Source organism: Brachyhypopomus gauderio, chromosome 20 (assembly GCF_052324685.1).
Source record: "Brachyhypopomus gauderio isolate BG-103 chromosome 20, BGAUD_0.2, whole genome shotgun sequence".
Classification (NCBI taxonomy): domain Eukaryota; kingdom Metazoa; phylum Chordata; class Actinopteri; order Gymnotiformes; family Hypopomidae; genus Brachyhypopomus; species Brachyhypopomus gauderio.
In genome coordinates, this window is record NC_135230.1 from 12,501,545 (window position 1) to 12,518,410 (window position 16,866).

The window sequence follows — 16,866 nt, forward strand, 5'->3', positions numbered from 1 at the left end:
AAATCAATGTGTCATTTTGTCTCTCATAGTTGAGGTCTACCTATGATGTCAATTACAAGCGCTTCTCATCTTTTTAAATGGGAGAACTTGCACAATTGGTGACAAAATGCTTACAAAAGACCCAACAAAAACATGCAGAACAAGGCACACTAAGGAGGGAGGCACACATACACAGATGTGCTCAAGTTATGCACATGAAATAGTGCTCTACATTTAACACACACAAAACATGAAACGTGACGAACAGCAAACACATGCATTCACACCCACTCACTAATATGACGAACGCCACAAAAGTGAAACACAGAAAACAAAAGGGAGACTGTGGCTTCAAATTTCCCTGGTTATTTTGTCATGGGCAGAGGATGTGCAGAATAAAGGAAGTGAAAAGTCTCGTGAAACATGAATTTAATGACATACAAAGTGTTCTAACAAAATCCGTGACATTTAGACAATAGCCATAGTTATGCTGATTGAAACACACAACATACACTATATTGCCAAAAGAATTCGCTCCCCTTTCTTGACTCACATATGAGTTTAAGTGACGTCCCATTACTAATCCATAAGGTTCAATATGATGTTGGTCACCCTTTGCAGCTAGAACAGCTTCAACTCTTCTGAGAAGGCTGTCTACAAGGTTTAGGTGTGTATTTATGGATTTTTCACCATTCTTCCAGAAGCACATTTGTGAGGTCACATACTATGTGTGTGTGTAATGTGCCGTATTTTGTCAATTGTGATTTTTACACCCCAATCTAAATTTGTCCTCCGCTTTTAACCCATCTGTGCAGTTAGAACACACACACACACTAGTAATTACTAGGGGGCTGTGAATCACACGTGCCCAGAGCGGTGGGCAGCCCTAGCCCGGCGCCCGGGGAGCAGTTGGGGTTAGGTGCCTTGCTCAAGGGCACCTCAGTCATGGCCTCAGGTCTGGGAATCGAACCCACAACCCTCCGGTCACAAGACCAGTTCCCTACCACTAGGCCATGACTGCCCCTTATGTCGGATGAGAGGATCTGGCTCTCAGTCTCCACTGTAATTCATCCCAAAGGTCTTCTATTGGGTTGAGGTCAGGACTAGAGTCCAGTGGCGGCGTGCTTTACACCACTGCATCCACTGCACAGGTGGCATCCTATCACAGTTCCACGCTGGAATTCTCTGAGCTCCTCTCGAATACTTTTGGCAATATACTGTAGTGTATACTATATACACAAGAACAAACAACCCTCAGGTGGTGAACCCACTAATGGGTAACAACCACCTGAGGGGCGGGGTCATGACAGGCCAACACAAACACTCTCGCCTATTGGAGGAGGCAGCCAGCATTGTCATCCGTACAGTGACAAAAAATGCATTTACCTGCCTGTTTGCATATCATTGGTAATTTAGATATATGACAGGTTGTCAAATGACAAAGGAAATGAATGACTTATTTGTGTGTGTGCACAGTTCACAGATTTCAAATGTGACAGTCAGGTGTGCTCTGTCATGTGTGTCCTTTCCATATTTTACACATTTGTTTCCCTACTACACTGATGAACATCTCACTAGCTCATAATTATGTAAATATTTATTCAAACATTTAAACATATCTCAGGCAACTTTGTTTTCAAAACATAATATCAAGAAGACATTGCTGTAACATATTGTAATGGGTTATTCATAGCATGAAAAATAATCTGTGTTAATTGCCCAAAATGTAAAAAACTGTGAAGTTGTTTTGTGTTATTGTATTTCAGAGCCCGCACATCAGTGTATTGCAACTCTCACTGTGCCTCGTAACACAGTGTGGAGAGCAGCACCAATGCAGCTCCTGAAGATCAACTGTACCGTCACCACTGATCCACACTGCTGGAAACACACATCAGTGTATTGGTGCAAAGTTGATGATGGGAATGACTGCAAACTTCTGAATCACTCCAGTCACACCACAACAGAATGGAGGAATAATACTGGGGATAAAAGGATCTTATTCCTAATATTCAGGAACTTATCTGCCTCTCACAGTGGTATTTACAGGTGTAAAGTAGATGCATATGTATCCACTGTAAGCCATAATGTCAATGTTACTGTGACAGGTGAATACACACACACACACACACACACACACTTTATAGCCTATTTCACAATCAAACAAGCTCCTGGACCTTAACCTTAAAGGCAACACAATTTTTACATAATTTTTACATGCTTTACATAAGAATAGAAGCTTGCCTAAGATGTATCACATTAGGAAGGTCTTTGCTAAAAATAAATTAAAGAGTTTAAAATATAATGAAAGATTTGGAGAAGTTAGTGTAGCGCCGGTGGCGTCGATGGAAGAGGGGGCGGACACAAACACTGAGAGGAGCGAGATTTGTTATATGCAAGTCCAAACTCCGAATCGTGTAAATGGTCCATGGTCAATTCACAAGAGCAGTCTGACAAAGTAACAAAACACGCAACAAACTAGAAGACATTACACAATATACACTTTAACATAAAGATGAACAACGACACTAGCAACAAAGCTTGACTAAACAAAAAAACAGCAACATGAAAAAGCAAACATGATGCATATACTGTATACTAATGGTAAACAAGAAACGTATGAATTCACTAACAAGGGGTGGAGTTACAAAATACCAGGAGGGACTAGACTGACAGTTCACACATGGTTGCATAAATAATGACAAAACTGACAGGGGAGGAGCCAGGCATGACAAACATGAGATTAAAATGTGTAAGAAGGGAATATATAAAGAATGAAGAATTATTACAGTAATGCAGTGTCAGAACTGAAGTGTAAGCGCTCATCAGACTTCTCTCAGTGAGAAGAGAACTGTATCCATTAATAGAATCTTACAGTAAAGGTCTCAGTTATATACACTTGAGAAGAGATACAATTTAATCTGGATTTGAACATGTCTAAATTTGAAGTTTTACCCTGGATTTAAATATGTGTACATACATGATCTGTATTAATAGTCAAAAATGTTAAAAACAGTGTTAAAGTGAGGTTGTTTTGTGTTATTGTATTTCAGAGCCCGCACATCAGTGTATTGCAACTCTCACTGTGCCTCGTAACACAGTGTGGAGAGCAGCACCAATGCAGCTCCTGAAGATCAACTGTACTGTCACCACTGATCCACACTGCTGGAATCACACATCAGTGTCTTGGTGCAAAGTTGATGATGGGAATGACTGCAAACTTCTGAATCACTCCAGTCACACCACAACAGAATGGAGGAATAATACTGGGGATAAAAGGATCTTATTCCTAATATTCAGGAACTTATCTGCCTCTCACAGTGGTATTTACAGGTGTAAAGTAGATGCACATGTATCCACTGTAAGCCATAATATCAATGTTACTGTGACAGGTGAATATATTAATAATATAAAAACACATATGTTTGTGCACTGTTATGTGCATGTGAACTTCTATTAAGGTTGTTATGTGCTCGGGGACTTGTGTTAATGTTATATGTTAATGTTATGTGCAAGTGTCCATCAGTAGACACACCCCCTGATTCTCCCTTTTTTTAGCTTCTTTAATTTTCATGACCCTTGTCACCGTGGTTATTAATGTTGCCATGGTTTCTTTTGTTGTAGTTAGTGCACTTTTCCATTCAGTTTCTCTTGACTGTTTTATGTTGGATCTTGTCAGATCGAGGACACTCTGACCAGATTGCTGGACAGTGGATGTATGTGCTGTGCTCTACTGTGACTGTGGTCACTCTAACACTGGCCACCATGGTATTGTTTCACACCATCAACTGCAAAAGCAAAGGTATGGATTAATGTGGAGTATAACATTTACTATTTGTGTAGTGGGGGGGGGGGGCATACACTAACCCAAGAGAAACCTAACATAACACTAACAAAATACACCAACTCTGATGGAAAACACTAATACACTGAACAGAGGAGACATAAAGGCAAATGAGCGATAAATACATTAAATAGCAAGATATCATGGCCAGGAGAACTTTTACAATAACCAACAAACAAGAGACCAAACACAGGACTTAAATACACTGACTAAAACAAGGAACCAAATGAAACATACCTGAAAACAATGATGAGAGGGTGAAGTGCAAGGGTGGGGGTGTGAAGTCACCAGGAATTTCAAAATAAAGGCACACAATAAAGGAAGCCAAAACACAAACACATGGAGAACACAACAAAGACATGACTGACAGGAGGGAGGCGGGGCCAGATGTGACAGAGTGTGTTAGGTTTGGTGGTGTGTTAGCTTTGTATGATGTGTTAGGTTTGGTGGTGTGTTAGGTTTGTATGATGTGTTAGGTTTGGTGGTGTGTTAGGTTTGTATGATGTGTTAGGTTTGGTGGTGTGTTAGGTTTGTATGATGTGTTAGGTGTGGTGGTGTGTTAGGTTTGTATGATGTGTTAGGTTTGGTGGTGTGTTAGGTTTGTATGGTGTGTTAGGTTTGGTGGTGTGTTAGGTTTGTATGATGTGTTAGGTTTGGTGGTGTGTTAGGTTTGTATGATGTGTTAGGTTTGGTGGTGTGTTAGGTTTGTATGGTGTGTTAGGTTTGGTGGTGTGTTAGGTTTGTATGATGTGTTAGGTTTGGTGGTGTGAGCAGTTTTGTAACCCCCTTCCCCCACCCCAAAACTGAAATTAAACCTTCACCACTGGCATTTAATATTTATATGAATATTTATTTAAAAAACATAATACTAACATGTTAACACTAACATACAACACATTGTTGTTTATCCATTAACATTTCCCTATATTAGAGTCAAAGAACTTTCTAGAAGATGAGGTAAGTCTTAACAATCATTAAGGTGCATAATTATCCTTGTCTGTCATTTACTGCCACACACTCACTGCCTTGTGTCTTCCCAGGATGTGCTGACAACCGTGTGTTATCAAGAGGGTAAAGATTCTAGCCTTCAAGATTTGGAAAGTGACTGAACAGTATTTTCAGTAAATTCATTAAACCTGGAAAGTCTAACTGTAGCTGAAATGTTTAAATGACCCATTCCTAGTCATAGTTGATAAGGGTATGTGCATGAGTAGTGAATTAACCTGCAAATTAACATCATTTTCCAGTAATCTTACATGGCTCAATAGATGGAAATATTTTCATTAAGTTTATTATTTTATTTTAATAAAAGACTAGATATTAAGGGTTGTCATAGTGGTTTTTTAATACGCACTGTTGGAATTCAGTATGCTTTTGCGAGATGCAAGATGTTTTTAATGTGATAACTCATGTAATGTGTCCAATGTACATTTGTGCTTTATTTGTTAGTTCAAAGAAATGTGCTACTGTTGCAATGCTGCTTAGTCTTGCTTAATTTACAGATTCGTTACACATTTCTGTTCTATATAGTTAATTTTCATCATTTTACTATTTTTGATGAGGATTTTCTTCATTGATGAAAACATTATTTCTGTGTTATACAGTTTTTTTTTTATTTGCAATGTAGACCAACTTGGTTTTACATGAAAAGTACAAATGGTAAATGAAATAATGAAGACAATGATTTCAGAAAAATCTGTTTTTTTTGTTTCATGTCATGGAATAAAATGTGCACCATGGTCTGTAGTCCAGGAAGGATGTGGGTTTAATGTGTACACACTAGCTCCATTACAGCAGGAAACCTTCAGAATACCACCAAACACTCACTGCACTCAGACACTAACACTCTAAGTGGGATCTACATAATATTTAAAAAGAAATGAAGATGAATAAGTTGGGCAATTTTGGATATATCAGTATCAATATTCAGTAACATTCCAACACAGCTTATATGAACTTTTCTGTGTTTACGCATGAAGACAATGTTTCATACATGTAGCCTGGGAAATTCTCTTTGCATGACGATGTCTGAGGACACAGGATGCTCAAAGTGTGTCATTCCACATACACTCACCTGAGAGGCTGAGAAACAGCAGATATGTATCACTAACACCCCTGCTGTGATGACAGAAACCGAGGGGGAAAATACTTTATTTTTCCTAAGCACTCAGATCTCAGTTTGCCTATAAATGAAATTAATGGAAACACATTTATCAGGTTAAGCTTGTCTGTATCATTAGTTATTAGCTAGTAAAATCATGGCAAGAAAGTTATGATATGCACTGCATGCTTTGTGAGCACATTTTGCTAATTTCTCCATGGTTGCATAATGCATAGATGTGAGATGTTTGGGGTGATGAATGAAGACATAACTCGACTGTTTGTGAAGCAACAAGCCTCACACGTGAGACTAAGCCCTGAATATACATGGTGCTCAAAACAGACCTGGTTTTGCCCACAGAATACTCTTCTGGCAGGAGAGACCTGAACAGTGACAACGTCCTATTTTGAGAAACAATCTAACATTTGACAATTTAAATACAATTTACATTTAAATACAATTTAAATATTTTAATTTGACAATTTAAATACTCATTTAAATAACTTGTAAAGCATGCCAGCTGTCATGATATTATTTTGCTTGTGATAGCAGTTATGCTCCGTACATTTAAATGAATACATTGGATATCATTGAGAACATGTCTGAAGGGCAAAACTGTGGTAATGATAAATATTTCCATATCTCACTAACAGTGTTGCGAATAACGCCGTTAAAAATAACGGCGTTAGGTAACGGCGTCATTTTGTCAGTAACGGGATAATATAATTAATTACTTTTCCTGTCGTTACAACGCCGTGAGGAGAAACAGATCTCGATAGATCACGGTTCTATGTGTAACACCTGTTTAACTTAACAAGTCAGTAAGCGATTGGCTAAGGCAGCGTTATGGTAGCCAATCAGAGCCAGTGTTTTTACACGCACGCCGAAGCACACGACACAAATGGAGAAGAGGCAGAAATGGCGAGTCAGGAGCAAGCCGAAGAAAAATTATCATTTTCAAGGTGGCGATATAAACATTATTTTAGAAAATACTTGAAGTTCCTGAATGTCTACCAGACTGGGTATTTGATTTATTTAATTAAGTATAGAGGTTTAATTGTTAAGTTTACTTCTTTTGTGAACAAACCAGTTGTCTCAGGTTGAGAGAATTTAATTTAATTTGATAGATGTAAATGCACTGTACTGTAGGCCTATATAGTGTAACTGTTTACTTTTGCTTCTTTTTTTTACCAAAGATTTGGGATTTTAAAGGATTTTATCCTGCACTGGTCTGTTGATGTGCAATAAATATCAAAAGTTAAACACCTTTCTGATCTACTCATTTCAACTGATTGTGAAAACTGCTTTTTCAAAAAATCCTTATTCACTGGCATATAACTTTTTTTTTTTACTGTAATGCAAATAGTTACTTTCCCTGGTAACGAGTTACTTTTATTATAGAGTAATTCAGTTACTAACTCAGTTACTTTTTTGAACAAGTAGTGAGTAACTATAACTAATTACTTTTTTAAAGTAACGTTCCCAACACTGCTCACTAACAAAACTTTAATAGGCTGTCTCCAGATTAATTCTCCTGTATACCAATCACGCCTGGTTCCACTGGCGTATGTACAAGCCTCAACACAGCAGTCACCAGTATAACCACTGCACACATGTGACCTCCACAAATATTACAGTGAAAAATAATGAAACACTAATCACTTCACTTTCAACCAAAAAACATTCATGTATACATAAGCCCTGGCACAAGCGTTACCAATACTCACAGTCAAACTCAGAATGTGTGTATCTACGTAAAAGATGGTAGCAAGCCACTCGGGCCTGTCCATTGGGATATTGTATACAGTCCTCTATGAGCAAGCAGACGATGCAAGAGTTGCCAGAACTGTGTTTCTGTGTCCATCTGCTTTAAGTTTTATCTTAGGAGGTTTACTGTTGCCGTAACAGCCTTCATAACTTGACACACACTGTTATCTAATTGAAAGGAAAGTGCTTTCCTGAAGACACTAAAAATCTAGACGAATCACTCAAGGTCGTACTAAACTCCGCCCTCTAAAAAAAACCATGCCCTTGACAGGCTGGAAGTCCTATTTGGCAAACAGAATTTCAGCTGCTTGAAGATCGAAATTAACAGAATTTATCTCTTGGCACTGAAGCTCCTGCTTATCCAAGTCCCAGGTGCTCCCGGGATGTGATTGGAGCTCCTGAGCAGAGACGGTGGCTGTGACCCACTCCAAGTACCTCCGCACAGCCGCCCAGGGCCTTCCAAGCTCCCCCGCCTGGAGCTCCTCCCTGAGGAGGCTGGGGGGGCATTCATGTGTATGGTGTAACGAGAGTCTTCCGGTGGGGTTAAGGTCATGTGTCTGGGCATGCAGGCTCTGAGCTGCCACGCTCTGGGAGGAGCGTTGGAGGATTTAGCGCCTTTCTCGAAGAGCGCGAAGAACGCGTGCTTGAAAGATCGAGTCACAGGAGCTGATCAAGGATATGGTCAAAGGATCATGACAGCCTGTGGTTCAGTTGCATGCTTTCCTATGCTTGCTGTTTTTTGTGTAACCTCTGACCTCTGACCGTCAGTCCCGTTTACCGATGTTTGCTGGCTTCACTTTTAACCCACTTGTTTCTGAGTCTATATGGCATTTTTGCCTTTTACATCTATGGAAGCGTTTTTTTGTTTGTGTGGTTAATATGAAAAGGTTACACATAAACAGCATATTTTAGACATTTTAGCTGTGTAGCTTCTGTGATCAGGCAATATACAGTATATATAGTATATACTGTATGTGTGTATATATAATGGGAAGGAGTTGATTTGGTGAAGGTTGACGAGTTTACCTACTTAGGGTCGAGGGTACAGAGTAATGGAGGAAGTGAAAGAAGTAAAGAAGAGAGTGCAGGCAGGGTGGGGTGGATGGCATGAAGTGTCTGGGGTGATCTGTGATAGAAGGGTGTCGGCTAGAATGAAAGGAAAGATCTATAGTAGTGAGACCTGCTATGTTGTATGGAGACAGTGGCACTGACAAAGAGACAGGTGAGGGAGATGGAGGTGTCTGAGATGAAGATGTTGAGATTCTCATTTGGAGTGACGAGGAAGGATAGGATCAGAAATGAGTTTATTAGAGGATCAGCACATGTAGCATGATTTGGAGATAAAGTTAGAGAAGCGAGATTGAGATGGTTTAGACATGTACAGAGGAGGGAGGAGAGGTATATTGGTAGGAGGGTCTTGAGGATGGAACTTCCAGGCAAGAGGAGGAGAGGTAGACCTAAGAGGAAGTTTATGGATGCAGTGGTAGAGGATATGAGAGTGGCTGGTGGTTGAGGACAGGGCCAGATGGAGGAGTTTGATCCACTGTGGTGACCCCTAAATGGGAATTGCCGAAAGAAGAAGTTTATATATAATGTATGATGAATGTTCAGTTTATATATCGCCTTTTAAGATACCCAAGGTCGCTTTATAACCGTAACACAAATACAAGTCTTACATGTCCAATCACACAGCGAGAAGCAGCAGCCAATTGCACACAGCGTACTCTCTACCAGAACCCACCAGCACACATGAGCCTAGTTCTCACAAAGTTAAAATAAAGTACTCATGATTGATCTTGTGCTTTGCAGCTTCATGAAGTCAAAGGTCATCCACCAAGACCAAGACCCGTTTGTCCAGGGTGTCGTCAGTCAGTTCAACCCCCATCTGAACTGGACCAAAAGCTTAAGCAGATGTTTTTTAGATTCAAGTGTAGCTGGTGTTTGGATGATCTGTTGCACTTGCATCACACAGTGAACTACATGAAAAGACAACATGACTTTTAAAAAGACAAACATGCTAAATCCAACTACAAAGACTCAGACTGCTCCTCCTTTAAGCAGAACCCAATCTGCTAACCAGGTGACATAATGCTCATTCTATTCAAAAAGAACCACACATATCATACAGAGGCATTTCATAACATCATTTAGTATAAGGAAACTAAACAGTTTATTTAGTACACTTTTATTTTATATTTTTCCGCATTTATTTTATTTTCAGCTTTGTCCCAGTTTCCTGTCATTGGCAATTCAAACCAGAATGTACTTTCAGATAACTTCACTCTGACTAAAGTCTTGAAAAGCCAGGACTTCAGATAGGACTGACAAACACAGGGTCTGGTGGGTTTCACACCTTCAAGCCCCTTTGATGACGACCTATGACGCAGCCTGAGAAGGAACATCCTGGCACTTCCTCCGAGGTTGTGACAACCGCCCAATCACACATCAGCCCACCACACAGTCACACACGGTGGGGGTCGAAGAACTTTCCGGTGTAGCGGCCGTGATTGTGGAGGTCGAAGGGACTGAGAACCTTGCGAATGCCCAGCATGTTGGACCTGGCGATCTTCTGGAAGGTCCAGGGGTTCTGGTTGTTCGCCGCCATCTCAGCCTGCTCTTGCTGCATTGCAGCCAGACTCTCTCTGCTCACCACCTGTAGGAGACCACAGCCACCAGAAGAACATATGAACACCACAATGACCTGCCAACATCTCACAGCTGGACTTCACGTTTCAAGCTTCAGAGTTACAGAGATATGAAATATATTAACACATCGGTGGTGAAATATATTAACACATTGGTGGTTTCAGCCTACAGTGCATAGTTCTTATTCATTATATTGATTTCTTCTCTTTACAAAAAATTTTATAATTTGCCAGTTCACAGATGTTTGTGACCAAATTAATATTTCTGCGCAAAATAATTCATATACATGATGTGATTTTGAGCTTTAAGTAAAAAAACAAACATTGCATTTAGTTCTGGGTGATCAAACAGAAGAAATGTAGTTCAAATTCTACTTAATTTTAGTACATTTAGTACTTAATCATTTATTTATACAGAGCTAGGCAGTTTTGTAAAGCTAGAAATAAGCCTTTCTCCAAATCCAGGAGTTGGGGGACGGAGGTATACAGTCAGTTCCAAGCCTGACTCAGGAGAGTGGACGCCCCTGTGGTGCATAGAGTCCCCTGGACTTGTGATTGGGTATAGGACACAAGCTCGGGCTTGATCACCCTGTAGCTGACCACCTTTGATGAGGGTGTCTAGTGTTGATGTGTCCTAACTTGACAGAGACAATCCCCACGTTTCTCTTACCATCAAGGAAACTCATGTGACTTAACATCTAATGGCACAATTGATAGTAATACCATCTCGTCCAGTGTTTATGAATCCAATCTAACTGGTCCTTTCCTCTTTTTATGGCACGATTACCACTGAACCAAAAACAAACAAACAAACAAAAAAAAAAAAGGCCAAGTAAAAATATGATTAATGAAAACAGTGAACAGACCAAGTGTGGCAGACCTTTTTAGGCCATTATAGAGTAAAAGCTGAGCCTGTGGGCCTTGGTCAGACAATCACCCCCAGGGGTCACTGAACATATACTGTAGAGCCTCCGTCTGCTTAAGCTTTAACTGAGGCCACTCGACTAAACGACGAGAGTCTGTACAGCAGGGCTGCCAAGCGCTCGTGGGACGTGCTCTCTCCTCACTCACCCAGAACCTCCGTTCCATTTCATTCCTGATTTAGACACACGCACAAAGTAGAGCGGAGAACCAAACAGGAACCCTGCCCCGGGACTGAGGAGGCGAACCTTGGCTGGGAAGGGCAGCTTCTTGGCCACTTCTTTAAGCACCGGCTCCACCTCCGCCAGCTCGACCCGGCCTCCCAGCTCCACTATCAAGCGGCCACACTTCACCGGGGTGACGTAGTGGTCGATGGCGCCCTTGCCTCCGCCCATGCGCTGGCCCAGGCTCTTGCGGGTGAGGGGCTTGTACGGGCCGGCGACGCGCCACTTGGCAAAGGTGGTGCGCGGGTCCATCCGCCGATTAATGGTGAGTCTCATCATCTCGATGTGCCCCCAGTGTATGTAACCTCCACCCATGGCCTGGGAACGACAGAACAAGTGGCATTTAAGAATCTGGTATCAGGTTTCTGGATGAAAGAATGAAAATTAAGCTTTTCATTTTCCAAGAGAAATTAAGATGTCCAAATATTAGCCCGGCCCATCAATAATTTGCTGAATGAAAAAGATGAACCAGATTATTAATTGTATCTGTATTAAACTTTGTGTTACAATGTCATAGAAGATCATAAGAGTTTAGCAACTCAGATTCAACTTTATTATAACCTTTGGACTTTTACCACAGCTTCTGTAAAAAAACTGTATTGCAAGCATTACGCAAGTATATAAAGAATAAACTGAGAAAGTGTGTGAAGAAATGGGAGAAATACTGACCACAATGGCATACTGTCCACTTGTGAATGTATTACCAGTTCTAGCTGGACCCTGAATATCACGCAACTTTTTCATTTCTTTCCTGGGCTTTGGATAATTAGGAACCTTGTTGAGAAACTTCAGTTTGGGCTTCTCTGGTAGAACCACATCTGTACATGAGTCAAGACGCAAAACAGTATTCCTGTCATTTGGAATATGAAAGCTTTACCTCAGTCAGTGCTTCGGTAAATGCACTGGCGGGTTCCAAAACCCTGTTTAAATTTGCATGTACTTTAAGTTATTCAGTATGCGATTTATAAATAAAATAATCTACAAAAGTTTATCACCAGTTTACCAAATCAGAATTAATGCTTGCTGATGTTAAAATTTGACTGGTAAACCTTAGGTTTGGGGCATAGCGATAATGCATAATTAAACAATTGGTTATATGGTTCAAAACCACATAGGGTCTGGATGCTGGCTTGTCAGATGTCTTAGAATAATCGGTGTGCAGAAGTTTAAAGAAAAAGTTCAAAGAAGGAGGAGCTGTCATTACCACTATAATCTGGTGGCACGTCGTACGTCTTCAGCCCAGCTGAGAGTACCTTCATGTGATGCTGCAGGGCACCTGAGGATGACATTGGACAAAGCAGAGGAACAAACCAGCACTTTGATGTTTGATTTGATGCTATTTTGCAAAAATAAATACTCGTAAAGAAAGAATCATAAAGGCACAACTATAGCTAGCTATGCTTTACGATTAGCAAGCAAGTGTGGTTTGAGTCAGCAGGGCAAAGAAGAAAGCTCTAACATTTAGATACCTGGGAAATCGTGTGTCCTGGTCGTCAGCCCTAAAAACACGTTCCTAAGCATGGATAACATGACTAAAAATAATTCTGAGGAGCACAATATTAAATAAAGGTGTTACATTATTTTTTTAAAGATAACAGTTGTCAACATGCATTCATAAAGGTCGCGGCCATTTCCGAAAATCTGGTGTCACATTGAAATTCCACCGGTGAAAACAAAACTGTCAAAAATAAAATCCGCCTTAGCGCGTATAGTTGCACAAAACTTCTAATTTCAGTTCATGGAGGTTCGCTCCAAATCCTTGTGCCTGCTTACTGCATCTTACATGTTTCTTTTTGGAATTTCATTTTTTAGAAGTTAATTTCGATAGCAATGTATTATTTATTTACATTTAACCAACACAAGTTAAACCAGAAAAAAAGTAAATTACTCAGGGACGTACGCTATACGTCATTTACAGGCAGCGTTATTCTAATTAGTAACACCTGCAGGTTTTAATAATTTAATTGTTGAGGGGTAGGTAGGCCATAACACACGTTAATGAGTGACTCCATTCTACTCTAGCTCCACGACAGGGTGAGACTCAGCTGTGGTATTTGGGGGGATTCAAATGCTTGCTGGCTTTTCTAGGCTCTAAAACATTTGATTCCATGTGACAATTAACTGAAAGCATGAATCAGGCGTGTTGGAGCACAGAAAATAATGAAGTATATAGGCTACAGATGTATCTCAGAAAATTTGAATATAATCAAATTTAATTTAATTCAGAAATTCAATATAAAAAGTGAAATGCATATATTATATAGATTCGTGACAGTGAAAAATAGAGCTTATCTTGTGATAATTGTGAAAATTGGAATATTAAAACCAACTGAACATAACGATTCTTGATTCCGAAATGCTGGCCTACTGAAAAGTATGTACAGTAAACGCACTCAATACTTGGTCTGGGCTCCTTTTGTGGCATGGAGGCGATTAGCCTGTGGCACAGCTGAGTTGTTCTGGAAACTCGGGTTACTTTGAACGCAGCCTTCAGCTCGTCTGCATTGTTGGGTCTGGTGTCTCTCATCTTTCTCTTGACAATACCCCAGAGATTCTATATGGGGTTTAGGTCAGGTGAGTCTGCTGGCCAGTCAGGCACAGTGATACTGTGGTTAAACCAGGTATTAGTACTTTTGGGAAGTGTGTACAGGTGCCAAGTCCTGATGGAAAACAAAATTTCCATCTCCAAAAACGCTCTAAAATTTCCTGGTACACAGTTGCGCTGACCTTGGTCTTGATAACACAGTGGACTTTTTGATGATATTCTAATTTATTGAGATGCACCTGTAGTGCTACTTAAATGTAGCTTAATGTAGTTATAATTTCACCAACCGACAATCAGCTTGTTAATATTTGCATCCATAGCTGTTTACAACTTGATCTATGTGTTGATTAGGTAGAAAATGATGCCGGAGTGCTTGGAATCGGGTGACCAGACTCCATCAGACTACCCGTATTTTTTCTCTGAGGATGGGCGTCTCCGCCACAGAAGCAGCCTAAAGCCATACAAGTTCTTCTTCAGGCTTAACGACGTCCATGGAACCCTTCGAGAACATTCGGCTCTTTGCCACCACATCACCCAGCATGTGTACACCCTCCTTGAGAAGACAATGAACCTGACCAGGATGGACCTGGAAAAGGGGTCCCGAGGAGAATCCTCCTCCCCTGGTTTTGTGTATGCGAGCCCTGGAGCCCTGAACCACCGCGGGACACTGACGCTCTTGATCCAGGACAAGGGCACGATGCGATGTGGAGTGTGGAGCTGGAAGGCCGTGTCTCGTGAAGGGCTGGAGACGGGCAGCCAGATCCCCTACGTGCATCGGGCTCTGAGGGAGTCCCACGCCGTGTTGCTGATGAACCCAAACGAAGGAGGGCTGTCCCCGGAGGAGCACGTCCGTCTGGTCTGGGAGAGCCTGGTGGCCAAAAGCACCGCAGAGAGAATCACCGTGGTGGCGCATGGCTACGGTGGCTTGGCATTCGTCCACCTGCTCTGTTGCCGGCCGGAGGAGATCCAGCGCCGTGTGTGGGCGGTGGCTTTTATCGACTCCTCCCATAGCATGTGGCACCAGCCCCTTGGCACAACGGGACGCGATTGGCTGAAGGTGCAGTCAAGGATGTGGGTGCTTAGCAACAAGCCAACCAACCGCCCGGTAGGGTCGCTCAAGGCAGGCTGCCGTGTGATGTCAGCAGGGACGCAGTGCCACGAGGCTGCCCCAGCAGTCTGTATGGAGTCAGTGTTTCGTTTCTTCACCAAACTGATGAGGCCCAAAGCCACAACTACCCCCTTTGATATTGTTACTAGAAGCAGAAGCCTCGGAGGGAGCAGGCTGAGCAGCGTGAAGGACAAGAACAGTGCAGCCTGAATGAGGCCAGCAGGATGTGGACTTGAACAAGGAGAACCTGTATTATCACTACAAGAAAGCGACTGTGAGCGCAGCCCGTTGTTGAGCTGGGATGAATAAAAAAGCACAAGCACGACACTTGAGCCACTTCTTTTTGTAATTAAAAAAATCATTTAATATTTTGTCATGAATTATATACATTTGTTTAGATAATGCACAAAAAAGAATTTAAACAGGCATGCTGGCTAGTTTGATATCTGAACCATGATACTTTATTAGAAAAAATAATAATAACTTATGCATTAACACTTCCATGGGAAATAACTGACAACTTGTATACACACACCTAGGCAGAACACTACAAGAATCCAGAACTATAGCTCTTACTTGAATCTTCATCAATCAAAAACGGTAAATTGTGGTTAAAAAAATGTATAAATAAAATGTGTTAAATCCCATGGTACAGCAAATCATATTTAGGTATATTTCTTGGATCAATGGGGCTTCGTACAATTAGTTTCCCCCTCATGGCACCTCGATAAATCACCTCAATAAGATCAATGAAATCTTGTTTGGTTTTAAAGCATCCAACAAACTTTGTGTGGTCTGGAGACCTGAAGGAACATGAAAAAGAATGTATTTATGCTAAACGTACTGTAGTTATTCTGATATTCAGTAAACTATAACTTGTCAAACTTTAAAATTTTAAATATTGTTTCAAACGCTACCACCCCGATACGTTATTTTTTGTGAAACTGGTGCTTACATCATTTTCTGCACATTTAAATGAATCTGTATGCTGTTCGTCCTTAAGTGTTTCATACTCACCCATAATCAACCTTCATGTGTTGCCCGTTAAAGAAGAAGATTGTTGACGGGATATAACTGATGTCAAAGTATCGGGTGTAAACTGGTACTTTATCCACGTCCACAAGATAGATTGAAGTCATATTACTCAAGTCATGGGAGGTTTTTGATAGCTGTCAGAACAAAAGTGAAAGGTTTTAACAACAAAACTAACAAGGTCAGATTTATAATGCCTGTAAGTTAGCCATGAATGTGTCACAATTCAGGAAAAAATATAACTACACATTAAGTAAATCATAAAGCTAGATTTATTTATCATAATGTAGATTTTGAGAGAGCACTCACAATCTCGTCCAGCTGCATGCAAACAGAATCCTCATCTCGTCCGAAACGCAACACCAGAACTTTCTCCGCGACAGTTTTGATGACTTCGTCTACTTTCTTCTTGGACGAAAGTTTAGGGAGAAACAAACTCATGATTAGACATTGGCTTGATATCGACTCCGGGTAATAATTCTTATTCGATGTCTGTTGTATCAGCAAAGGAGGGTCGGAAGTTGTTCTTGCTCGTAGCACTGTTAAATATTGTTCGTCTAGAAACATGGTGATATAATTTTACATAAGAGCTATATTTCGTGCTTTAAAAATACGTTTCTGTGTAGATTTAGTTGTCATATTTTTCTGATCTTACCTGATAAAATGTATAGCTGTAGTGCATAGCCTCACACCTCTGACCTAT

At 40.8% G+C, this 16,866-nt stretch overlaps 3 protein-coding genes and 1 long non-coding RNA gene across 4 annotated transcripts; 2 read left to right on the plus strand and 2 right to left on the minus strand.

Annotated features, from left to right (window-relative positions):
* The first annotated feature begins 2,982 nt into the window (after window positions 1-2,982).
* Window positions 2,983-4,961, plus strand: LOC143484344 (uncharacterized). Its single transcript, XR_013122612.1, has 3 exons — window positions 2,983-3,778; window positions 4,752-4,777; window positions 4,861-4,961. It is a non-coding gene; the product is annotated as an uncharacterized LOC143484344 (long non-coding RNA).
* A 4,010-nt stretch (window positions 4,962-8,971) lies between these two features.
* On the minus strand, window positions 8,972-13,303 carry mrpl16 (mitochondrial ribosomal protein L16). The gene is made up of 5 exons (XM_076983060.1): window positions 12,948-13,303; window positions 12,683-12,754; window positions 12,148-12,296; window positions 11,503-11,796; window positions 8,972-10,341 (listed from the first exon to the last, which is right to left on the minus strand). Exons 1-5 carry the CDS (start codon window positions 13,006-13,008, stop codon window positions 10,150-10,152), a joined length of 768 nt encoding a protein of 255 aa, XP_076839175.1. The 5' UTR covers window positions 13,009-13,303; the 3' UTR covers window positions 8,972-10,149.
* A 74-nt stretch (window positions 13,304-13,377) lies between these two features.
* On the plus strand, window positions 13,378-15,497 carry LOC143484363 (cotranscriptional regulator ARB2A). Its single transcript, XM_076983059.1, has 2 exons — window positions 13,378-13,512; window positions 14,375-15,497. The coding sequence occupies exon 2, from the start codon at window positions 14,382-14,384 to the stop codon at window positions 15,339-15,341; it is 960 nt and encodes a 319-aa protein (XP_076839174.1). The 5' UTR covers window positions 13,378-13,512; window positions 14,375-14,381; the 3' UTR covers window positions 15,342-15,497.
* Window positions 15,495-16,691, minus strand: txnl4b (thioredoxin-like 4B). The gene is made up of 3 exons (XM_076983062.1): window positions 16,473-16,691; window positions 16,149-16,300; window positions 15,495-15,934 (listed from the first exon to the last, which is right to left on the minus strand). Exons 1-3 carry the CDS (start codon window positions 16,602-16,604, stop codon window positions 15,769-15,771), a joined length of 450 nt encoding a protein of 149 aa, XP_076839177.1. The 5' UTR covers window positions 16,605-16,691; the 3' UTR covers window positions 15,495-15,768.
* Window positions 16,692-16,866: the final 175 nt, after the last annotated feature.

Bases quoted from the DNA above. Each gene is read 5' to 3' on its own strand.
- mrpl16 (XM_076983060.1), bottom strand. From the start codon at position 13,008: ATGTTATCCATGCTTAGGAACGTGTTTTTAGGGCTGACGACCAGGACA. The intron at 12,755-12,947 runs GTATCTAAATGT...TGTCATCCTCAG, and splicing joins CAGGACACACGATTTCCCAG to GTGCCCTGCAGCATCACATG. The intron at 12,297-12,682 runs GTAATGACAGCT...ACTCATGTACAG, and splicing joins CGTGCCACCAGATTATAGTG to ATGTGGTTCTACCAGAGAAG.
- LOC143484363 (XM_076983059.1), top strand. From the start codon at position 14,382: ATGATGCCGGAGTGCTTGGAATCGGGTGACCAGACTCCATCAGACTAC.
- txnl4b (XM_076983062.1), bottom strand. From the start codon at position 16,604: ATGAGTTTGTTTCTCCCTAAACTTTCGTCCAAGAAGAAAGTAGACGAA. The intron at 16,301-16,472 runs GTGAGTGCTCTC...TTGTTCTGACAG, and splicing joins GCATGCAGCTGGACGAGATT to CTATCAAAAACCTCCCATGA. The intron at 15,935-16,148 runs GTGAGTATGAAA...ATGTTCCTTCAG, and splicing joins CACATGAAGGTTGATTATGG to GTCTCCAGACCACACAAAGT.